General features: G+C 40.6%; 1 protein-coding gene across 1 annotated transcript in view; it reads left to right on the top strand.

Moving 5' to 3' along the window:
• nt5dc1 (5'-nucleotidase domain containing 1) overlaps nt 1–25595 on the top strand; it is a 56686-nt gene that overhangs the window by 17806 nt on the left and 13285 nt on the right. The window contains exons 7-9 of the mRNA XM_035143701.2: nt 14282–14456; nt 19485–19582; nt 25292–25413. Of these exons, the coding sequence (XP_034999592.1) occupies nt 14282–14456; nt 19485–19582; nt 25292–25413 (395 nt within the window). The remainder of the gene's footprint in view (nt 1–14281; nt 14457–19484; nt 19583–25291; nt 25414–25595) is intronic.

Below are 25595 nucleotides of genomic sequence, written 5' to 3' on the forward strand. Positions count from 1 at the left end.
CAGAAAGCTGTTTCTAAGTCAAATATTTTAGTGGTACTTAAATTTCAAGTAGGCTACTTGGTAGGGCTTAAATTTCTAATTTATGATTTAAATTATTGTTGCAATAATTTTTTGCATTCACGGTCATTGCTCAAACTTCTAGTCACACATGTGGAATTCCTATCTAATAGCCACAGGGACCAGCCATGTAAGCAATGTTTTGATTGTGACCGACTGACTGAGTAAGGTTCTCCACTCCCTGCGACCAACCAGCCAATCAAATGTTGGTCGAATGAGACTCTTCTTATTGACTAACATCTGGTTGAGGGGGGCATCATCTACATAAGTAAAACTGACCTGATATGACGTTGCTGTGGCAGCAAGTAATCACTTTAAAGTAGGACTGAGCCTTCTCATTGCCATAAATAGTTTCCCCCGAACTATTCACCTGTTTTTTAATGAACAAACTATGAATGAACTCAGGTGCTGGCATACATCTATGTCATTTGCAAGCTCTTCATGGTCTTTTGAACCCAGTGCTTATCAGCCCTGGTGGCCTGTGTCCTAAATATACCGTAGTCTGTGTGGATTTCCCTCGCTAGGCTGCTCTCCTGGCTCAGGTCTGTTGTTTTTGTCGGTTTTGATTTTATTTTGGGTGTTGGGCTGGGAAAGATCCCTGAGAACCATTCTGAGTACAGTGGGAAGAATGCGTAAGGAACTTAAGAAGCCATTCACTCTTCTTTTTTTTTACCCCTCCAATCCAAAGAAACCTAACATCACTCAGTGGAAATGAATAAGGAGCAAGTCATGAATAGCATTTATCTCACAAGCTGTATAAATATCTTTGTTTTGATTCCTACCACAGCTGATGAATAGATAGTACAAATGTACATGGATTTGGATGTAGTACAAGTATTATACCTATTAGAGTGGCTCAATTACGATTTATTATGCCCTCCATGAGTTATTATGAACAGTAGCTAAATATTTTTCTGAATTGTGCGTCACAGAAAAAGGCAACATCTTGATTTAATAGTTAAGCATCCGATTTGGATAAATGTTATCTTAATTGTTGGGAAATATTTCACATATCTCTGTAGTCCTGTTGCTTTTTGGCTTCAGTCAGTGAAATTGTGAAAAATGAAAAACAAAAAAAACTTGTGTTGTTTACAGGGCACAGTGTGGCTGTATAAGAATGATACTAAACTCAGGCACCACAACCTTTCAGCTGTGCTAAGACATGTAAACACAGCCTAAAGGTTTCTTGCTTTTCCCAAACTGTGGGGCTTTGTGTTGCCAAAAGTTACTGCTGGGCAGTTTTATGGCGGAGGCAAAGAGCCGGCCTTCTCTGCCTTGTCCTGGCTGTTTCGCACTTCCTGCCTGATCTCTCTCCCAGAACTCTTTAGCACGTTTTTATAGTCTTTAGATTGTTACAGATGGAGATAAGGCTACGCGCTCTCAAGCTGTTTTCAGAAGCATTTACGGTTTTGCACTTGGCTGTTGGTGTGTTTGGTAGTCATGGGGAGTGTGTGTTTGAAGGAAGAAAGAGAGAGAGGTTCAAATTTTGGCGTGCGTTCTCACCCCCAAACACCTGGTGTGTCAGTAGATGCACTCCATTTTTAACATACTGTTACTCCTGTATTTGTAAAAACAAACCTCACAACGTTCAGTTCAATCCTCATGAAGCTCTCAGAGGCAAATTTGGGTGAACTTTGAATTTTGAACTCATGTTGCTTAGCAGTTGTAAACCTGCTTTAACAATGACAAATGACAAGAGGGAGAAAGTTCAAAATGGAGGAATCGCAACAACATTGATATTCAACATCTGTAAAATGTAAATTCTTGACAAACATTGTTTTCCGTTGTTAATTTAAAGTGATGACATCATTATTACCCAGCTGTGGTTAGGTTAGTGTGGTGTGAATTTACTCTACTGGAGTATCCTGTGAAAATGTGAGGAAACACAGCATGATTTTTAGTCTGTATACAAAAGTACAGTATGTTTCTTGAATAAACTGTCATAATTCTTTATGGCAAATATTAATCTTAAAAACAGTCATCTGTTGATGTAAAAGTGAAAATAGAATACTTGGTTATGCTCAAGGAGGATTTGAATCAATCCTATGTATCATTCAGAAATGTAATAACCACTGGCAAGGTGACCTCGGCAACCCCTTCTCCTCTGTGATATAATTACTTTGAGTTATTAAAGGCCCATTCTCTGAGGCTTTTGAGAAAGCAAATAAAACACATTTTTGGGACATTGGCTCTGTATGTGTGGACAATGCACTTTTGTTGTGTTGCTCACTTAAATGAAAACCCTAAGTAACAGCTGCTGAGTGTGATGGAGGGCAGTAAAAGGAGCTGGATTTTATATTCTGATTTTTTTATATCTTTTAAAACCTCGAGATTTTGTTTGGTTGGAAACAAATCTATAAGAACATTTTAATAGCATTATGCACATGTGTCACAGTTTGACGTCAGTGATTATCTCAGAGGAAAGGTGGAGCGAGTGAAGAAAAGTAATGCCTAATTTTCTCTGTAAATTAAGGGGGCTGCCATGGTGAAGGGACATGTGCTCTGGTTTTATGGTAATCCAGCAAATCCAAAATAAGACAGCTTTAAACTCAGTAGTTTCATTTCAAACATGGTATTAAGCTGCAAAAATACCGAAATGCTCTCATCAAATCCACCACGTCTCCGACCACTCAATTCACCTCAGCGTCCACTGCTAAATTAACTGCTGAATTTGTTTAGCTCCTCTCAGCATGATTGTTTTGAGCTTCCTATGTCTGATAGTTCAGCCTGTCTGCTCTCTGGATGCAGTGGAGCCAACTTTAACCATAAAGCTGTGGTTTTGCCGTTTGATTTTCCTCCTGCGCAGTAAAAATCCCTTTTTCAACTTTGTAACATTTTCCCTGCTTCTAGGTTAGTAGCATTTCTAGAGACAACTTGCAAACCAACCGGTATTTTTGTATTTGGTATTTTTAACAGACTTTGAAACTTGGATCTCTATCGTGATACTAGTTTTGTCACAGTCGATATGTTTCTATACATCAAACACACTCTGCTTTGACCTTGTTAAGAAGTAAGCATACGTGTGTATGTTGACATAGCAACAGTATCCATGTTTTTACAGCTTTGTTTACGTTAGATGATGAAGTCATCCATGCCACAAGTCTTTGGCCTAAATTAGTCTGGAAAGTTGATTTAACGTCTTTGTTGCATTTAAAATGCCCAACCTACTGGGTTTGAAGATGATGAGCCTTTTCTTCATGACGTACATGTATAGAAGGAAGAGTTGAGGTGGATTTAATTACATAAAGGGACACCTCGTTCGCTTATGTTTTAAGACTCAGCGAACACTTTGTAAGAAACACCCACCCACCAACCCAATAGTTGTGACTCAGGACATAGAGAGGGTCGTTCACTAATCAGACAGTCTGTGGTTTGATCCCCAGGCCTGACCATTGGCAAGTGTCCATTGGCAAGTGTCCTTTAGCAAGATACTAGGTATGAATGGTGAGTTATCGAAAAGCACTGTGCATAGAAGCCTGTGAATGTGTGTGTAAATGGGTGAATCTGGCTTGCATGGTTGATATTATCCGAAAAACGCTATATAAATACAGTCCATTTACCATACTAACACTGGGCAGTTCCTCCCTCAAACAGCCATAGTTCTTAGTTATGTGTTATATGGTATATACAGCACTTTTCTAGTCTTGCTGACCACTCAAAGTGCTTTACAGTACAGTTTTTGGCATTCATACAGTGCATCTATGGGCAGCCGTCAGGGGCAATCTTGCCCGAGGACACTTGGCCTTTTAGTTAGAGGACGATCTGCTCTACGCCCTGAGCCACAGGTTCAATGACTGCATCTCAACATTACTGCAGATTTGTCAGCTGCACATTCATGCTGCCAATCTCCTGTTCTACCACATCCGAGATGTTCTACTGGATTCATATCTGGTGATTGGTGATTGTTCTCTGATTTGGCGCTGTTTGTCTCTCTGGCTGAAGACTGTAGTCATGTACAGTGAGAGCACAGACAGACAGGTACGCCAGTGAAGCATTTTATTCGCTCTGAATGTGCTCATTACAGTCCTGCGAGGGCCAAAGACACTGGCTTTTTTCAGACAACTTTATCTATTGATGGCTATTGGGACGTGAAGATAGAAGTTATTTTGGGGGTCGTTTTTCCTTCCTCTTGTTGAGGGTTAAGGACAGAGGATGTCGGACATTGTTAAGCCCTATGAGACAAATTTGTGCATGTGTGCTACATGAATAAAATTTGATTGATTTTGTTTCAGAAACAACTAACCAAACCTACCTTTAAGCAGTTACGTATGAGAGATGTAAAACAAAAGTAATAAACACAACATCAGGCCAGCTGTGGGCACCCTCTATCATTTTTATAAATGCCAGACATGATAGAGTTTGATGTTTTTCTGTTTACATTTGTTCCTGTTCCCACTTCCCAGTACGTTAAATATGTGTGTTCAGGAAAGGCAACATTTACCTTCACCCCTCCTGTCTCCGTCTCGGTCCCTGTCTCTGTCTGAGAGGACATGTAAACACCACAAACCCCTCATATCTCAAACCATCACCAAAGTTAAGATTTAAGTGCCAGTTTCCCTCGGTTCGAATCATAGTCAACCTAGTTTATGAATAAAATGATTTGTTTGGTATGTCAATCCCTTTAAACAGTCTTGCACAGCTTTGTAACAAATGCATTCAGAACATATGTTCCACACACCGATGTCACATATCAGGGCGGGGACATACACTGTTATGTCTGACTTGCTAAATGTTGTTATAGCGATGCCCATGCTTTGATCTGGCCGGACCGCTCTCAGATAAGCTAAAATTGTGTTTTGCATGCAACAGTAACAGTTGAGGCACTTTCTGTATCAAATAAACAACTCTCTCCTAATGAACTGCTTGGATCAGGAGCTGTGCAGTAATGCTTGGAGTCTGATGAAAGCTGGTGACACCAAAGACCTTTTTAATAAACGCAGTCAGTTTAATCAGCCTTTTATTTCATGACTCACTATTATTGTGGTCGTGGACAACACAATGAATTTGTCAGATGTTGATATGTTGTGCTACACTGTGGTAAAATAAAGATTTTTTTTTATTGAATTGTACTGTAAGGATGCACGATGCAGAAAGATCTAATATCATAAGCACTTCTGGCTTTGGCACATGGCAGTCTTCTCTTTGTCTCATTATGCCTCATCAAATTCATGCGAATGGGACAGATGGACAACCTGAAAATATATAATCCTTCCGAATTATAGAGACTTTCTTCAAATTCGGCACTTGGACTCCAAGTTGATCCTCTGAACATGATATCTCAAGAATGCCTGGAGGGTATTTCATTATATTGGCACAAACTTTGATTCAAGGATGAATTGACTAGAATTTGGTCATTTTAAATGATGAGATTTTATTACCAAAAGGTCAAAACACTATTTATAGGTAAGGTTGGTTGTCTCTGAAACACTTTTTTTTTTAATCTTATATATTTAATTCCTCTTCACAACCAGATAGCTGCAATAAATAAAGTGGTCTGAAAAAAAAGAACACTCTGGTACTCGCATGGCTGTAGTAAACACAACCGATGGCGTACCTGTCTGTCACTAACTGATCATCCTACGTACGTGCACCGAGGCTGCGCTCTCACTGTGCATGATCACAGTCTTCACAAGGCGCAGAGACGATATCCAGAAGTAAGCGAGCGAATCACATTAAAGGTGACTACTAGCAGTTGTCAGTGTTCATATGGGCGTACTTTTCACGGGAGAGCCGATGGGAGGGGGTGGGATTTATCGGTTGCATGTTTAAAAGTGTAGCATGCTTTTTTGCTAGCTTTTCCAGGAATACCATCCCTAGATTTAAAACCAAACGTCAGAACCAGGAGAGCCTGTAACCATATTTCCTGCTCCTTGACTCGTTCCCAAAGGCAAACTCAGTCAGTCTAGTTTATAATCTCCACTTGTGATTGGGCCTGTTAAGGACCTGGGCACACCCGCATATAAACAAATTTCAATGTAAACATATGGAGATCAACTTTCACTCTGTCAATTTTTGCCCTTGACCAACTTCTCGTTTGTCTTGAACTCTACAGGAACAGAGACTTGTACAGTTCAGAATATGCTTCAGTATTCCCTGTATCCTACCACCCCATCTGATTCATAGCATTGTTCCATGAGAATATTGCTTAGCAATTGTCATGAGATGAGCCTCCTAAATTGCAGTCAACGCCTTGTTTTAAAATCGTCCTTACAAACATTTACGTAAGAAAAACCCTCCAGAGCTTCTATAAGTAACACAATGTACCATATGAGAGCACTCCCTCCACTTGGATCAAATGTCCTACAGTAGCCTCAGTCTGCTGCAATACACTACATCACACCGAGAGACGTGGTCACTTTGACCACAAGAGGGTTATATACTGTACATCTGGACAGGATGTGGATGTGTTTGTTGCGTGGTTTTTTCACCGAGAATCAGAAAGCCAGTCCAAAAATATGTCTGACTCTTTCAACTTAAAATAAAACACAGGAAAAAGACAAAAAGGCTAAATACAAATGGAAAACAATTGTTTTAATGAATAAAAATCGAAATCATAAAGCTTTATATATAGAGAGATAACTTAAAATACTTATAAATTAGCTGACACGAATCCTGTTAATTCAACATAACAAAACTGACAATAAGTTTAGATTTAAAATTCTTTGCTACCCACATATTGTGTCTCCTATAGCCCTGAATGAAGCTGATTCACAGCATGCTCCTGGTGGCCTGATGGTAATCTATTGTTTATGGAGATTGTACCTTGAGATGGGAGTATAATTCGTCTCTGAGTGCCATAAATCCCCTATGATTAAAACAAACCTGGCAGGCTCTGGATTTTACACGTTTTTTGCTTTCTGTGCATATTTTTGTCCTTCATCTGTCGTCAGCACCATTCAGCCAAGATGGATAAACTTTAATAAGTTGAAGGTCATTTTAACTTAGGTTTTTAACTTTTGTTTAAATGGATTCTTCAGCTCCTATTAAGGCAGTTGCAGAAGTGACTATAAAATGTGATGCAAGTTATTTTACACCTTATGGGAAACTCAAGCTACGGTTCTGCTGAGATCAAGCCTTGAATGTATGAATCCTCACGGTTTTCTTAAGATAGCTCTGGCTAAATATAGCTCTGGTTTGGTATAATGACAGATTTCAGTGTCTCTCACATTTGCTCAGAGGGGGAATGACTGTGTGCCTGGCGTCACTGTCCCCCACAGTGATGTGCACAAGGGTGTCCAAAAACCACTGTGTATTTTTTTCTCTGCTGCCATTGTTCTTGTTTGTTGCCTTTTCTCTCTGCTTCAATCACATTTCTTCAAAAAGGAGAAAGTCTATGAGATAAGAATCTTTTAGACTACGTCTACCTGTCTGGTGAACTACTAAAAGTTTCCCTTTCACTGACAAATGCCTCTGTCTGTCTGAAAGGCCAAGGTCCAAACTAAGGTTTATGTCTTTGTTACATTACATTTGATCTGGTTAGATTTGGTTTCACATTGCAATTTATGGCGCTGACTAAATAATTTTGTATGGCGTACGTTTTTCCAGTCATCACCTAAAGTAAATGTCTTATCAGTTCGACAGGTACCATAGAAGTGAATGAACCAATTCATTTTCTAAGTTTCGTTGCCATTGGTATATCATTACGGTATTACTACCAGCTTCACCAGTACTCAACAATTGGGGGGAAAAAAATGCCAAATGATTGCCCTCTTCGTTCAAACATTATATTATTGGAGGAAAAAGAATCCTGCGATCCTGCCTTCTTCTATTGTTTAACGCTGTCCAAACTATCCAAGAAAGCCAAACTTTTACCTAATGCATAAACCCTCAATTATATTTGGACCAAAACAATGGCCCATGCTGTTGAAAGAAAATAACATAGGGCTAATGTGTAATATTTACAAAATATTCAGCTTACCCTGACTTTAAATATAATGCTTATTTCGTAGGTTTAATTGACATGTGTTTTATTCTTATTTCTGAAATCAAAAAGTACACATTTGTTTTGTTACCTTAGTAGAGAAATGCAACCCCAACAGGCTTTTCCTGTCCCAGCAGTGGTGGCAGTATATGGATGGGGTATCACCTTTCATTTGTCCTTCATCATGGTACAAGATTAGAGATGTTTCTATTTCGGTCTCAGTTTCAGAGTCATAATGTCAAAAATCGAAATAGTAGCAAATTCAAAATTCTTTGTCGTTGCAGAAATATCTTCCAGATTAGAAGCAGTTAAGTTCTCCATGAACATTTTGTGCTTCAAGTTTGGCATATGGTATGTCCCAGCAACGTAGGGTACCTTTTACCTACTACACCTACCTGTGTTATATCAAAAAAAGCAGCAAATTTTACATACTATAGTGTATATAACATATATAACTCCATGTGAAAGATATTGTCATGACACTCTCAAGATTCTCCCTGTGTCACTGTCTTAGAAAAAAACTGTGTGCACCATGAGGGACATAATGCAGCAATTTGTGGTCAGTCTGCTAAAAATGGAAAGTCCACAGATAAAATGGCCTGGCCAGTGTTTTCCACGTGGTTCCAACAGGTGCTGGAAAACATTGTCTGTCTGGATGCCTTTTTAAGACAAAACACCCAAGATTATAGCTTTCCTTTAGAGATCTTCTCCACGTGCCTTGTGTGGGCTTGATGCACATTAAATATAATGAGAAAATGGATAAATGCGTCTTTCTTCATATTGTTATGATAGCCTTTATCTTCCTTGCTGATTAACTGGGCGATAAAAAAAAACGAACGTGATTCTGCCCCCTCATCACTTTTGGTGTGGCTGTTTGTGCAACGCACCCGGGCTTGGCCCTAATTTGCACTGCAACTGTTGATTTGTGTATCCTGTCAGGGTGCTTTGATGTGTGAGAGCGATGGAGCTGCTGCTAGTCGCGGTTCTCTCTGTGACGCTAGGCAGCTCTCCAGCCGTCCAGGCCCCGCGCCCAGCCTGCACGGCACGGTGCCCAGCCACAGGCCTGCAGGCCCTTGGGGCACTTGAGTCTTGAATTCACAGCCAGATCCTTTAGAGCCACATTTTGATCCACGACGCACACAAACACACAAATGCTGTAGTCAGCAGGCACTGGTGATGAACCAAGCAGCATTTAAAATATGCTCTTTTGTACTTGTGGATTGATCACACATTACACAACAGTAATAATCTGGCCTCTCTACTCTCAGCCTAATGCCAGAGAGAGTGGGAAGTGGTTTACAAGAAATCTAACATATCATCTTGGTGGACACATTTTGCGTAGATGTTTGGCAATTATGCAGGAAGAAACAAATCACAGAGAACCAGAGGTCACTGATCAAGTATTACAAAATTAAACCACCTGCTGCCATGCAAATAGTCTTTGGATCTGAATGCAGACACACAGAGAACCAAAGGCCGGACATCACTTTATGCCTACTCACTATTCCGCCAGATTCTGTGACTCAATGCAATCTCCCTTTGAGTTAAGACGTGGCTCCTGGTCCTGTGGTTTCTCTATCCTGCCAAGATAAATAGGTATCTACTGTATTACAACACACGCTGCAGCTGTTTACTACTAGAATTTGAGCTTGTTGTGGTTTTTTGAAATATGTTTTTATTGACCTTTTGTTGTTTTCATTGGATAGTGACAGAGAGACAGGAGACACAGGGAGAGAGGAGGTGAGTGACAAACAGTAAATGGACCAGTAGTCGAACCCGGGACCTGCTGCTTGAGGGCATGTCTTTGCAGTGTGACACTTACCTTTACCATACGCCTGTTCTGGTATTAATGAAATTTGAAAATTATTCATTTGTTGGCACTGACAATATTATAGTTGCAATGAAGAAGCAAATAACTCTAGCTGTTTGCCCTTTAAAAGTTACGGTAAATGGTCTGTATTTATATAGTGGTTTTCTAATCTAGATGACCACTCAAAGCACTTAACAGTACATTTTTTTGCCATTCACCCTTTCACACACACACACATTTATACAGTGCATAGCCGTCAGGGGCGATTTTGGGGCTCAGTATCCTGCCCATTGACACTTCGGTATACGGAAGGGGACGATTGGGATTGAACCAAGGACCTTCTGGTTAGAGGCCGACCCACTCTTAACCCTGTGACACAGCCGCCCCCAGTTATGATTCAAAACAACATAAATGTACAACTTTTCTGATATTTACTCTGAAAGTGCTCTAGAAATAATAAAACAAACTAGAATGGCACTCAGAGGGTGTCAGTCTCCTTATCAAACCACATTTAAATTCACTACATCCAGATTTTGTATTTGGATGTGCACTTAACTGCACACACTCATAGATAAATTTCTGGATCTGCCCCTGAATCTGCAAAAATGTTCATAGATTCTTTCCTAACCTATACTGCATGGTAATCCATTCAGTAGTGTTTGCGTAATTCTGCTAAGTAACGAATAAACACACAGATGAAAGCATTATCCACTTTGGGCCTGATCTACTAAGATCCCAAATAAAGAGTGCTAAATTGCATGTGCATTATAACAGATTGCACGTTTGGTTGGTGTGCATTTTGCGGGTGATCTACTAAAACTAATTGCGTAAATGATAACAGGTGCAAACACGGTAGAGGCAGCAGTATTTAAAAGAGTGTTTTGTGTGCGTCACTAGTTTCTGCCATGGAGCATTACGGAGAGCAGAGTGACCGCAAGCGCAAAGCGAAATTTAATGCCATGGAATTGGAGGTGTTAGTGAAGGGGGCAAACAAACATGTTGTTGAGCTACAGCAAAGAAATATTAATATAACTCAAAGAAACACGATTAGGGAGAGTGTCTGCGAGAAAGTAAATGCTGTGGGTAAAACAAAAACCGATGAAATTAAGAGAAGATGGCAGGACATAAGAACAAGAACAAAAGAAAAAATAGCTCATAATAAAACCTCGGCAAATAAAACAGGTGGGGGGGGGGGCCGGTTGAAGAGATGCCTCTGACCAATATTGAAAAGCAGGTGCAGTTCACTTTCTGTGACACTCGCGCCATTGTAGCGCACAGGGACAGCGGTGTATCTGGTCTGAAGATGGCCATCAGTGCCCTGGCAAGAGGGATCAGAGCACAAGGGATGACACAAAACCCTGCCGCTATACAAATAAAACAGAATTTCATTTCTTGTTTTAGTCTGTGTTTCTGTTTATTTGTGGGTAAGGTAGAAGGATTATGCAGAAACTACTCAAATCTACTCCATACATTTTTGTGGTGGTGCCCAATTTAATAGGTTCTTCTAAAGAAGAACCTATTTAATTTTGGTGTGGATCCAGATCAGTGGTTGGATCCAGGATTATTGTTTTCACTATATAGGGTGTTTTCAACATAATTCCTGGATCTTGATAAAAAATATCTGGCATGTTTATGGGAACGATATTAATGTGAGTGTGTGCAATTATGTGTCAATGCAAATAAAAATCTGATTCTGGTTAATTTAAATTTGGTGTCATGAGGCGGATTGTCGGGCCTTGGCAGAGGTATGTGCCCCCTAGCTCTAGTTCCATGATGGTGTTTAATCAACATGACCATTCCCTGGATCTTGTGTCAGCTGTGTACTTGGGTGGTAAATGTCAGGTCCTGGTGGAATAAAACAGCTTCTGCTCTGTGTTTCTGCTGCACGCTATCTGATCGTTTGAACGTTGCACAAAGATTGATGACGAGGTCAGTTGTTTATCCTCTAGCACACATAACTGCAACAGGGAATTTGTTGTTTGCAGGGTCCCAGAGGAGGAAGCCCCCTCACACTGAGGGCCAATTGTTGGTCCCCATGACCTGCCCTTTCTGTTTAACTGAAAGTGAAATGGTCTGTGGACACCATTAACTTCAGAAGAAATTCGTGGATGTCAAGCCCAGATGTTTACAAATGTGTGAAGTCCGGGCTCCTGAAATGAATCTAAGCCTCTAGTTGCCTGTGTTTGTCGCCATCTTCAGGTTAGATCCGTCTACTGCATCTTGAGAACCTCCAGGAGCTTTGTTCTTCCTCAAGATAGTCCTGTGTTCTACCACTGGGGGGCACCATGCCCTCATTTTTCAAACTCCTGCTGCAGGATATTCATTAGCTGCTTGAGTCAGTCCTCCACATTTTAGGCTTATGTACAAGAACTGAGTAGTTGAAATGTAGCTAGTTAGGTAATTGTGTTGACATTGTGCTAAACACTTAAAAAAAGGAAAAAGACTGAAAGTCTGTTTCTATTGATTTCTGTTCAATCAACCCCAAAAGACACAAACAGGTGCTACAAGCTACTATCCCACTAATGGACAATCAGCACAGATATTTTTTCCAAATGAAGTTCAGGTCCAATCGTTCGATCTCTTCTTTAAAGGATTAAAGAGGTTTATTTTGTCTTTGCTTGAACAGTTGGGAAAGATACAAGAGAATGAAATCCAACACAAGTCATCTGTTCATTTCAAATCAAATTTCAGATCAGCTTTCCAATGACATTGTGACTGAACTGAAGCTTCTGTCCAAATAGATAACAAGACTTACAATGCACCTTCCATTGCTAAGCCATCCTCTCCGTAGCTGCTGTGGTGATGATTGTGGAGAAAGACAACAAATCTAATCATTTTCATGAGAACGGCTAAAAATTCCAACTTTAAATGGTTAACAGATTTAATGCTTTCATGCCCTGTCAAGCGATTGGTAAGACCTTATATTTTTATAAGGGTTAGGGTTGGAATATTACGTGGACTGAAAACAGGAGGCTGATTTTCTCACTGGCTTCTATATAAATTGAAAACTGACTTCCGCCCTGCATGAAAGAATGCCAAACCAGAAAAAAAAGGGTTCCAACTAAAATAAGCAAAGCAATGCGGTGTGACATCATCTGCCACAGCACAGCAATGGTCATTCAGATATGTTCATGAGTTGATTGCTAACGTTACCATTAAATTGCAACTGTTGATCTGCGGCCATCATAACTATTTGTTTAGTGTTTAGATTATGTTGCTCAAACTGGACTTCAGTAGCAACAGTACCAGTGTGTTGTTCTAATCTGTGTTAAAATGAATACCTGCCTGTGTGTGTCCATGTGGCACTGAAGGTGCAGGGATGCTCCTGAGATACATGTTCTGAAACATCTAAATTCATGAGAACACACTAGTCAGCCTCACCCTGTCCTGTTTTTATAAGCCCTCTTTTCTCCTGCTCATGAAAATAAGTGATGCAAAATTCTCTTTTTTTTTGTTGAGCAAATGCAATTTGTGGGTTGCTTTTTTATGTCTCAGGATGAATCCAAATATAATTCTATACTTAAAATCCTCAAATAATGCTACACATAGCAAAGGAGAATGTAGTGCTTTTCAGTGTCACTGACTTGTTCACTGTAATTGGATAACCTGTCACATTTCCTCTCAGTACCAAGAAAAAACACACTATTTTCTAACTTAGTATTACATTACATGTATATTGCCAATCAGCATCAAGTGCCTATTTCCATATAGGTCATATTTTATTCATGAACTGTTACATTCAGCTGAGAACCTAAGGTAAAGGATATTCTGTGATGGACTGGGATTATGTAACAGAGCGCAGGAGAGCTTTGCCATATTTAGCTGTGTGCACTCTGCTGACAGGATGTACTGAAGGGCAGCTGGGGCATCAAAGTGGGGAGAGCCCACTGAAGTTGCCTCAGAAGTGGGGAACATGACTGAGGTCCCCTTTTACCTCTTTGAATACAAATGTGGAGAATCAAGGCAGAACTCAACAAAAACATATCACAAATGTAAAAAAACACATAAGCTATACATCCTGCAAAAAGTTGGACTGAAGGATGACCTACAAAACCCATGTTTTGCTTTATCTTAAGAGCACCAACAGAAAATCTTTTCAGTTGTTTTCTAATACTCAAGGATAAACTAATCAGATTTGGGGAGTTAAAGGTCAAGGTCACGGTGGCCTCACAGAACATGTTTTTGGCCTCTTGAACATGATAACTCGAGAACAGCTTCAGTGTGTGAAATCTAGGAATTAACAGCATTGTCTTAAAAGATATATTCACCAATTTGGTGTTTTGATGTTGGTGACAGAGAGAGACATCTCACAAACTGTTCCATAATCTTCCACTGGTTGTCAGATGGGTTGAGAGCTTTAGAATGTGACGGCCATATCATATGATACATTTTAGTGATGTCGCAGATCATGATGGTCCCCACTGTGTCACCTTAAATGCATCTTTAAGATCAAATCTGGTTGTCTAACTGTATCTCACTGTGTCTCTGCACAGAGGACGCAGGGACTTACTTCCCTAGTGTGAAGATGGACCCAGGCCGATACCTGCAGCCCTGCTCTGACTCTGTCAAGGCCTGGCTGCACAGCATGAAGAAAGCCGGGAAGGTCCTCCTCCTCATCACCAGCTCTCACAGCGACTACTGCAGGCTCATTTGTGAACACATCCTGGGGTAAGACTGCCCACACTGGAACCACAGACTGACCCCTCCTTAATAAGACCAGGACCCAGTCTGCAGTGCTCACCATAACAGCCCCCACAGGATTTATAACCCGGAAGTCTGCAACGGCCGAGCTGGGAGGTTTTGCTTCTCCCTCGACTCATAACATTCCTTACAGCCCCTGCATGCCATTAGTCATTCCTTTAGTCAAAGGTGGCTCTTATGTCCACCTTGAATTACCATCATCATCACATACAGTATGTGCTACACACATAAACATTGGCTCCATAAAATATTCAAAGTATTCACTTTTTTCGCGCTTCATTGTGTTATAGATTTTTTTTTTTTTCATGCTGTGCCTTTATTAATATTCAATAAAACACAAACTTATACCATTAAATTGAAAATAGACTGCAAAATACAATAGCTATAAGTTAGTGGGACCAACGGCACTTAGACTTGTTCCTCCTCCGCCTTTACTCCAGTTATACTGCTTTTGTTTCTCCCGGTAGGTGTTGGTAGCTTTTGCTTGGTAGTAGAAATGGAAGAGCCGGAATGTGAGAGGAGGCAAAGAAGGCGAACATGTAGGGTGATAGAATACCAGCTAAAACAACAATGCACCTCAGACGGTCTTCACAAAATGTAGAGTGAATGCTGCCCCCGGCCCCTCCCCTCAAAAAATAAATCCAATCATGAAGTGACTCTGATTGAGCCCAGTCCCAGAGCACACATGCAGGCTCATGTTTCCCAAGCCTATTTTTCATTTGCTTACACATTATGAATTAGAACTTTAAGGCGTCATATGTTGTATTTGCAGATTGTTCTGTTTTACAAAAGGGGCCAAAAAATTCATTAATGCAGTTTTAAAAAATTGGAAAAATGCAGTTTTCCTCCTTTGGTTTTCTCCCTTTTTACTAAAACCGCCTTTTATAAAGGCGGTTTTGTCAGCAATGTGTCAGCAATGACTCCACTCAAATAGGCTGGCTTAGAGTATATCTGCACCTTCTAAACACATTCATGTGTGTAATTATAGCTGCACAAACCATGAAAATTCATTCTTACACACTTTTCTGTCACTTACTTAAAAGCAAAGTGGTTTTCAACTTTTAAGCTGGTTAGTTTTTAAATTCTAGTAAAACGTACTAAGAAGTCTAATTTGGTGAGCTGACAGATTTAGGCCAACTGGTGCATGTAATGCACCAGTTGGGGGACCAAAAATGAGCTAAAAGTGATGTGAGTGAATATTGGACTTTTTCAGGCGGGTATAAGAACATGAATCCAAATTCATGCTAACATTGCCTTATGATGTGTTTGTGGCTTGCTCTGGTGTCAACACAGAAGAATTAATTGAAGTTTAAAACCTAAATACAAATAACAGAAAAGCAGTGGGTCTAATAATTAACATCATTAGTTGTACAAATGTCAAATGTCCATATTTGGCAAGGTAAGTGAAAAGTGGAATCCATCTCCTCACACTTAGCCATTTGTTACCAGTCCAGAAGTAACACTCAGCACTTAAGTTTATAACTGTAGGTGTGCAGCAAAGGGATTATTCTCTTAGTGGGATTTTTGTAGTTCAACACTGGCTTTGTGTATCACTGACGTCCCTCTGTTTGCAGCGCACCCTGTGTGGTGTAGGCTTATTTTTGTAGCCTAAGCCCTATTATGCACTCGACCAAGCAGCAAGAGGGCCTTGAAAAAACACAGTGTCCATGTTGCTGCTGTGATTGAACTAACATAAGCCTCTCTCATTCTTTGTGAGGTGCTGTTGTCTTTCAGTGCACTCGCCCAGTGAGGTGGTCTGCCTTTTCACTTTCCACGCTGTAAGCTGATTGTTCTTTGTACGGCCAAATTGCAGGTCGACTTAAGGCCGCTTTGCTCGCTCTGGATGCCAGTTTGTCTCATGTGGCCTCGGTGGCCCCCGCCTCCCCCCACGCTTCCCCTCGCTCACGGTTTCCTGTTAGGCAGTGATCAGCCTTGGCCATTCCTGCAGTTCCTCACCCCCTTCCCCTGCTCGCCTACTGTTTCCCTGGCTGCCCCCCCACCCCCTCACGTCCATGACCTCCCAACACCACAGCATGCGACGCCTTACAGAGAGAGCAGCTAGAGCCCAAGCTGTGCATGAATGTATGTGCACCAAATCATATTCAAATGACTGCTTTACAAGGTCAGGGGAGACATTTTGGCTGTGACTTTCAAAGATTAGGCCAGCTTCATCTTGTCAGGTGTGGTTTGTGTGGTGTGGTGTGGTTTGAGTATTTTCATTGAGTTGGCCTTTTGAAAATCGTTCCTGTCTTATCTATATGGTAAGTGTTCCTACCTCAAGGAATGTAATTAATGCTAATTAATAAAATAATTTAATTCAGTCAACACAGTACCAAATTCTCTCTCTCATTGTGCGTCGCATTAGCACTGCACTATCAAGACAGCCTCCTCTGCCTCACTACAAGGTCCCTCCTCTTCCAGACAAAACCCTTGCCCTCAGCCGCTTCAGTGTGGTGAGTCGGCTACAGGCCAGTGACAGTCAGCTGTCAGAAGTAGCATAACAAGGTCAGAGCTGTCTGGCAGGAGACTACTTGCCAACAGCCAACCACCTGTTCGGAGAAGCTGCTGTTATTTGGCCTGACCAGATAAAAGCATTTACTGCTGGAGTGCTGCAAAGCTTATTGATTTGTTAGGTGTCAATGTGTTGAGCTTCTTTTATCCCTTAGATGATATCAGTTTAGACAGAACCAAAGCTTCTCCAGCTGGGTGAAATCAGCTTTAACTTGGCTGCATTCACATGATATCAATGCATCTGCAAACACATTTTCACATGCTAAAATATCTTTAGATCTGTAATGGTTACTCAGAAATCTTGCCATTTTAAGTCAACATTGTGGTTTTCTAAGGACCTGAAGTGTGGAAAAGGGCAGAGGCAACACACATAAGCACAAACCACACAGTGTGCTGCAAGCAGAGGGAGATCAGTGATATACAAAGCAAGTGGTAAACTAAAAGAAACCCACTCAGAGAAAAGTTCCTTTGCTGCAAAACTACAGCTATAAAATAGAACGCTTTTATTTCTGGACTGGAAGCAAATGGCTAACACACTGGCTGCGTGAGTGACACCTGTGTGATGAAGAACATCTTTTCATTTAGGCACCCATGTTATCAGGCAGGAGCGTTTACACTGCCTGTGTGAGCAGCGCAGCTCAGGCGTGATGCTCTTCAAGAGAAAGGAGGTCTTGCCAATTTTCTCCACTTAAGGCACATGGTTCAGAGAAGAACAAACAGTAAAAAGTATCTTTCTCCACAGTTTCAATGTCTATCTGTTGAATATGTCACAACACATTGAAACACTTCTTGTACCAGTTTTAAAGTAAAAGCACTGTCACGTTTCTGTTGACTGAATCCATTCATTTGTTTCACAAGGATTGTTCTAGTCATTGTTAGAACCAGAAGATGCACGGCTTCATACTGTAGAGTCCTAGCATTACGTTGCGTATATCGCAGATCTTTTATTCAAGGAAATACAGTATTTATACCATAAACCTCTCATTGCAACGCCGCAGCAGACACACTACCTGTGTGAACAACAGAGGTCTGCGACACGCAGCAGATCTGCGGTGCAGCCATCACACGTAGCTCACACAGGTAGAGTGGCCCTGTGGCCCTGGTGTAACTCTGAGCAGATGGACACCAGATATCATATATATAGCCTAATTATGGAATTTGACTGTTAAAATAATAATAATGAATTTAGCAGCACGCTACAAACACAACATCTAAGATATTGTCACATTATGGCTCTAGCTAATTGTTAGCAAACAGTTGCCTATTTATCCAGCAGACATAAGACAATGTTAGCATTCATTGTGTCAGGCTCTTAGCCACCTGACACATTCAAGTCCAATATTCACTCAAATGTGACTGTATCTGGTAGAGCTTCATAAAGAGCTAGCTGCTTTAAACGTGTATCATTTTCTGGCAATATGTCGGCAGCACAACAAGCTGCAAACATAACATTGTGAGGCAATGCTCGCATTAATTTGGACATGTTTAGTCATCTTCCTAGACACCTGATAAATACAAGTCCAATATTCACTTATATTTCACTTTTTAGCAGATTTTTTGTCTCCCTTAGAAAAATATGTGACTGTTACTGCTTAGTGCTTCATGGCGTGCATCAGCTTGCCTAAATCTGTCTGCCTGTCGCTTGTTTCTGGACAGCTAGCAGCTAGGGGAGTAATCTTAACTCAAAGACCACTTTGTAGATTTTTGTAGGATTTCAAAACTAGCTAGCTTTAACACTAACACTTAAAAGTTTTAAATCAATTTTCTTTTAAGCTAGTAACCTGAAAGGGTCTAAATACTATGTTCAAAGCCGAGAATTCATTTTCATACTTAATGAAAAATAATGTTTAGACATAAACATACACCACTGCCTTTTATTAAAGTTATTTTAAGGTAATTAGCTATCTTCCGGAGCTTTAAAGCATTCTACTTTATTTTATTAAATACAAGTCTTAAACTGCTGAAGGCACAATGTAAATAGGGGGACCTTATATAAACCAGTGTGTGTGTGTGTGTGTGTATATGCCTCCCAGTTTGAAGACCTCTGCTCTATAACATATATTCTCACTATAAACTTGTCAAACATCAAAATGATAAGTTTACGTGTTTATACATTCCCAGTCCTTCCTGTTTCATAAGACACCTTATATGGAAGAACGTACAGAGGTTCTTATATCTTATATACCATGGTTTCCTTGGAGGCACCATCCAGCTCCTTAAATGCTCATTGTAACTCCCTGTGGGAGTGTATACTGCCCTCTCAAAGTGTTGACTTTATCAGTCTAAGTATTCCTTCCACAGTGCCCTATGTTTACACTGTTTATTGCACCAAGCTTTTCATCACATCTGTACAGACTAGTTGGCTTCACTGAGCTATTAGTGCTTATGTAACTCAGTGTCTTGGATGTTGTCCAGGCATTGTCCTTCATGCAGCGGCCAGGCGCATGTCACAGAGGTTAATGTTTTTTCTCTGGCTGTCAACAGGAAGGACTACGAGGAGCTGTTTGATGTCATCATCACAAATGCACTGAAGCCCGGTTTCTTCTCCTTGGTGCCCGAGCAGAGGCCCTTCAGGACCCTGAGTGAGTGCTTTAACACATCATCAAATAAACCAAATAAAGCCCATCACATCAAATATTCTCTTTATAGTCATATTATACCAAGACAAACATGAGGAGCTGGAGCCATGAATTTACCATATAACCATAAATATAGTATCATCAACTAACACTGACAATTCCAGTCCTTCTAAATAGATTTTAAAAAATCCCTGAGAGTAAATTTTCCAGTTAGACAGTCAGTGTCAACTACATAATTGCCAGCTTTGGTGTTATTGTACCACACCATTCTAAATTATTTAATACATACTTCACTCTAACCACTCTGAACTTCTTCTGTTTGGTGAGTCATCTTACATCTGATGGTGGTGGTGGTGATAATGATGAGGATGATGATGATACTGGCAGCTGGGTCTCCAGGTTTGTGTCGGGCAGTCTTCTACTTTAATGTCCCCAAACAGAGATGCAAACTTAAGTGCATGTTTTCTCAGGACATACATACACTCGTATATAGAACTAGAGCAGAGAGAGGTTGTTGTATCTACTGCAGAGTTGAGTTTTGTTGTTTTGAAGTTCAATGGTTTCATAAGGGACATTGCATAACACGTCAGCTTGTTCCACATTAAACATCTTAACAAATATGTTCTGTTTAATTTGTTTCCTTTCGTGCCCTGAAACATCTCATCTTATACCTGCTTTGCAAACTCAACCGCATATTCAGATGTTACAGCAGACTTAAAGTGCACGTTAGGAAAATACACAGTGTTTGCACACAATGAGTTTTACTTTGTCTGGATCTAGCAGCTCCACAGCAGCAACAAGGCTCCTTCACTTATTCTCCCTGGTAGTGAGGCTTCAGCTTCTTAGCTATTAGCTCGCTCACCACAAAACCTGCCTGTGTAGCATTATCTCTGTCAGAATGTGGTGCTGTGAAAGCTGTATGTTGGGCACACACCAACCCCTTAACTTTATCTAAGGGTGTTTGTCTTTGCAACTCATCTAGTTTGGCTGCATATCTCCAACTGGATTGATGCCGAGATTGACCTTCTTCTTAACTGCGAGCTCCTCCCTGAAAACTAGGCTCGTATTTAATGTCTACCAAAAAAATTGTCCATTTATCTTCATTATACTCATGAACTGTCAGATCAAATTATCTTGTGGGCCAGAGATTCCCCACCCCTGACCTACAAAAACACACAGTTATGAGATTGATATTGGTATGTGTATCCCAATGCCATTTATTAGAGCTTTGAGTAGCACAGAATTCATTCTATTGTACTGAGGAGGAGAAAGAAATCTCTCTAAATCAGCACGACCTGCTTGTCATATGTACAACAAACAACCACTTTTTTAAAATTTGGGTGAACTGACATTTTGAGGGAGCAGGGCTTTTTAGACATATGCAACATCCCTTGTATTATTTTAAAACATCATACAGAATCAGACATCAGACCAGATGTAATTCTATATTCAATATGAAGATTTCCAGCAGCCGATGGTGTTAGTGAGAAAAGATCATCTGTCAGCATCTCATCAGCTTAGATCACCCTCAGCGGTCCACGTAACTCCATTTACCTTGGTGGACTGTCTCCCTTCTCATTAGCCCAGGCGTCTGTTCCTGAATGCTCATGTTAAAGGTGTGTGCAGCCAGCTGGAATGTTCCACTCATCTGGATTGTCTTCCTGCCAGCAATAACACAGGGGATGCATTATGTGAGAAGACAGGATGATCTACGCACTGAAATATCCTCCTCTCTCTCCTTCTCTTGCTCTTCCTGAGTTTTGCCACGTTGGCAGAAAAAAAAAGCACCAGTATCTGTTCCCCCGGCTGCTGCACAGACAGGCCACTCCTTTTTTGAGCTGGAAGTATTTTTTGTTTCATTTATTGGCAAATACAGTTTATTTGGAAGAATTGAGGATTGCTGATGTATTAAGTGTGTACCGCTGATTATCTGCTCGAAATATATTCAGGAAAAGTTCCACTTGTCACATTAAATGACTCATTTTCTGGGGCCTTTCAATGTTTAGTTTATATTATCTGTCTGCTTTTGTGGGCTTTTTAAAGCACTTAAACACAGGTAAAATACAGAGGTGAACTTATCTAAAGCTGTGCTAACATGTCATGGTGTTCCCAGCCTTGTGATCAGTGCATGCTGGGACCGACCAGAGCCCCAAGCTATCCTGAACAAGAACTGTACCTATAGCAAATTAACGTACGGATCAACTTCATGTGGGGGGCATCAGGAATCAAACTGTGCTTTTCATAAAACATTTAACTCAAGGATTAAAGTGGTGTTAGAACTGGGACTTTAGTCATTTAGCAGTTGCAATTAGAAATTTGGAATGCCAACAATACTGTGGGCATTTGCTGCACTGTTATGATGACAAGGGGGTTGAGCTGGAAGGTAAAGCGTTTGAGTTACCGGTCAGTCTATGCTTCAACCCTCCCCTATGCGGGGCCCACCCTCAGAGACAGGGTAAGGAGATTGGACATCCGGAGGGAGCTCTGAGTTGAGCTGCTCCTTTGTTGTGGGGGGAGACAGTTTGTGGTTTAGCAATCATCTTTTGGAGGTTTTCCGACAGACCCAAGTGGTAAAATTTCCTCGGGTAGACCCCTTCTTTATTATTGTGGTTACATTTATTCAAAAAACCATGTTACCCAGAGGAATCCGGTTTTGGAGATATTCTGGGAACGAGTTTGCATGAGAAAGTTATGACCTATCTAGTATGAAAACTTGTACAGATGCAGCAGGCCAGTAATCAGCTCTCTATCCTACTGTACATGGCAGGTGAAATCAGGAATCACTAATCCCCTATCCTGATTATGGAAACATTTATATGACGGTTATTATTCCCATGGAAAAATCTTTTAACAACAAAAACAAAGATAAAGATACGTTTTTCATGTTCCTTTTTGCAAACTAGTTATTTTCAAGCAAACTCAGCCTTAAAACAGTCTGCACATTTAGTCTCAACATGTTTATGTGATTTGGTTTGATCTGGTACTAATCAGTGTCTTTCCTTTCTTTGCATGTCGCTGATTAACTTGATCTGGAGCCTCAGAGGTACCCACTCTGTTTGAGGCTACAGTCTGATCAGTCTCTCTTTCTGCTGCTCTCCAAAGACACCTCACGTCTTGAGTTGGTTATGTTGTCTGAGGATATATTTAGGTTTTGTCCTTCACTTTACAACACCCACATCCTTCACTCCTGCTTCCCACACACCGCTGACTTTACTGATATTCACATATTCTAAAATTATAGATCTATAATTTGTCACTTAAAGTAAGTTTGAGTGTGTGTGTGTGCAGTGAATTGACATGGTTGGTCTGAAGCTATCCTTCTTTTCCAGTGGTGTATAGGTCAGACATCTGTCCTGTTTCTTTCCATGAGCAGCAAAGAGCAGTTACGGTACAGCTACCATATCTATAGCATCACTGATTCTGCCACAAATGTAGCCAGCAATAACCAGAACAATCTAAAAGAAAACCTTTGTTTGTTGCTTCAACAAGCTTTGTGGTTAATGTAAGATATCTGGTCACATCAAACAAGAATGACACATTGAATGAGTCAATCAGAATAAATGCAAAGCTGTTTTATGTTCAGTGTCTCTTCATCTCTCCATTCTCTTATCTAGCGTTTCTGTTTAAATGTATTATGGCTTTGTATTAAAACTGGACCAGCACACTGACTTTTCCTATGGGTCGAGGAGGGGGGGACTAAATTATATAAAACATATATACCATATACCAAATTCAATATAACATCAAACTTCCCTCAGTTTGCCATTGGTGGTTCTGTATTCATCTGGATGTGAGGAGGATAAAGGAAAACAAAGAGAGAGCCATCACATCTGAACCAAAACCTGTTACTACCACTCCAAAGTGTGTTTAGATTGGGTCACTTGCCAAATGGTGAAAACATTTTCAATACATTTTCAAAAGTATATTGACACTGCAATGCAAATTACAACAACAAATGGGAAAACACAACAGCAAGTCGTGTTTTGTGATTTGCTGTTATTTGACAATACAAAGTGAAAACATATTCTAAAAATATGTAATTGATGTAAATGGTCTGTATTTATAAAGCGCTTTTCTAGTCTTGACGACCACTCAAAGTGCTTCACAGTACAGTTTGCCATTCACACACACATTCATACAGTGCATCTATTAGCGGCACTTTTTTGTTCTATGAGGGGCAATTCGGGGTTCAGCATCTTGCCCAAGGACATTTCGGCATGCAGATGGGGAAGACTGGGGATCGAACTGCCGACATTTTGGTTGGAGGACGATCGCTCTACCACTCAGCCACAGCTGCCCTGATGTGTACGTCTATTGTGCAGTAATGTGCAAAATATAAACTAGTTTAAAATGTGTAAAAGTTCACAGCATGCAGCATAAAGAACATTTTAAATGTGCAAGATAATCCTCCAAAAAACAATGTAAAAATAATATGACATAATTTATTTCATAACTGCAGGAGCTGATGTACATTATGATTCTTTTATTTTGGTGAAAATGCCACAGGGCATCTTCAGGGCTGCTGCTCATCTCAGCAGCAGTTTCCACTTCTCTGAAGCCCAGACCACATACCACTCATTCCTCTAAAAGTCCAGTGTCCTCACAGCTGTTACCGCTCGTGTACACTCCAAAATGTGCATGTGCTCATCACTGTTCCTTCACTCTCTCCTGTCACAATATTTGTAGCATATTTAACCTCAGTTTGAACCTGCACCGCCCTTTACTCCTAAGAACACCACGGTTTTGTCTGTGAGGATTAGGAGCTTCTTTAATCCTGCTACTGCTGCTGTTGTCTTAAATACCAGTCAATCAACGTAAAGACCACTGCCTGTCCAGAGTAGCAATTACCTACTTCAGAGAAGTTTCTCTATTGATTCCTAGATGACAGCCAAGGACATACCACATTTAAAAGTCATTCTTTAACCTGCTTCAACACACTATTATACGTTATTATAGATAAATGATTGTTATTTCATTTATGTGTGCCTAAATTAAACTATATTCAAATTTTTGTTCTAGTTTCATTATGGCTTTTGGCCCATTTAAGGATGTGAATGTCAGGTTTTTATTTAACTAATCTTTTGAAATACAAATCTGGTCCTGTCTAAAATGGAGGCAAAATACCAATATGCAGAAATAAATGAAAAACAAATGGCGCGTGCATAAAGTTAGGCAGCTCACAAAAAAAGAAAATTGAAAAAGGAGAGGCCAATATATCCTGACTTTTAATCCCTAGGAGGGGGTCAAGCTCCAAAAACGCTGGATACTACATTACCCATAATAGCGTCACTTGGTTCAACACTGTGTTTAGTAAAGCCTAACTTATTTTCAACTCCACACCACAGGCTCCTTTGTTATAAGTTTGTAGTCTCTTGTTTATGATGACATAAGCATTTTTTATTTTATTTCAAAAATGTCTCTGCTCTTTTTCTTGTGTTAATCCTGTTGCAACTCCTGAGATTTAACCTATTGATCCCTGAGGGGTCCTAACTCATAGTGTAGGACCAGCTGTAGTGGTGGTATTGAAAGCAGGTTCACTGTCCACATGATTCACACGGTGCTTCTGCTCTTGTGCTTCCTTGTGAGCCTGCTGCTGAGTGCTGTGGTGAGGTTTTGGTGCTGAATGACTGGAGGCTGTGTGGTCATGTAGCCGCTGGCTGTTTGGACAAACTTCTGCAATCATGTAGTCTGATTTTATTCCCTTTCCTGCAGTGAACGATGTGGAGGAGAGAGAGGGTCTACCTTTGCTGGACAAACCAGGCTGGTACTCCCAGGGCAACTGGCCCCACCTCCACGAGCTGCTGAAAACCATGACGGGGAAACCAGAGCCAAAGGTAGGCCCACCACCTCGTATATCACAGGAGTAGGCAGCCAGACGTCTGGCTGAAGGACATCTCCGACTCGCTTTGAGGTTGACTCCAACTTTGGTTTTGGCAGAGGCTGAAAGAGATGAGAGCTTCACGATAACTCAGCTCAGGGAGATTCACACTGGTGTGATGGAGAGGAGGAACGTGGC

The sequence above is a fragment of the Hippoglossus stenolepis genome, chromosome 20 (genome assembly GCF_022539355.2).
Source record: "Hippoglossus stenolepis isolate QCI-W04-F060 chromosome 20, HSTE1.2, whole genome shotgun sequence".
Classification (NCBI taxonomy): Eukaryota; Metazoa; Chordata; class Actinopteri; order Pleuronectiformes; family Pleuronectidae; genus Hippoglossus; species Hippoglossus stenolepis.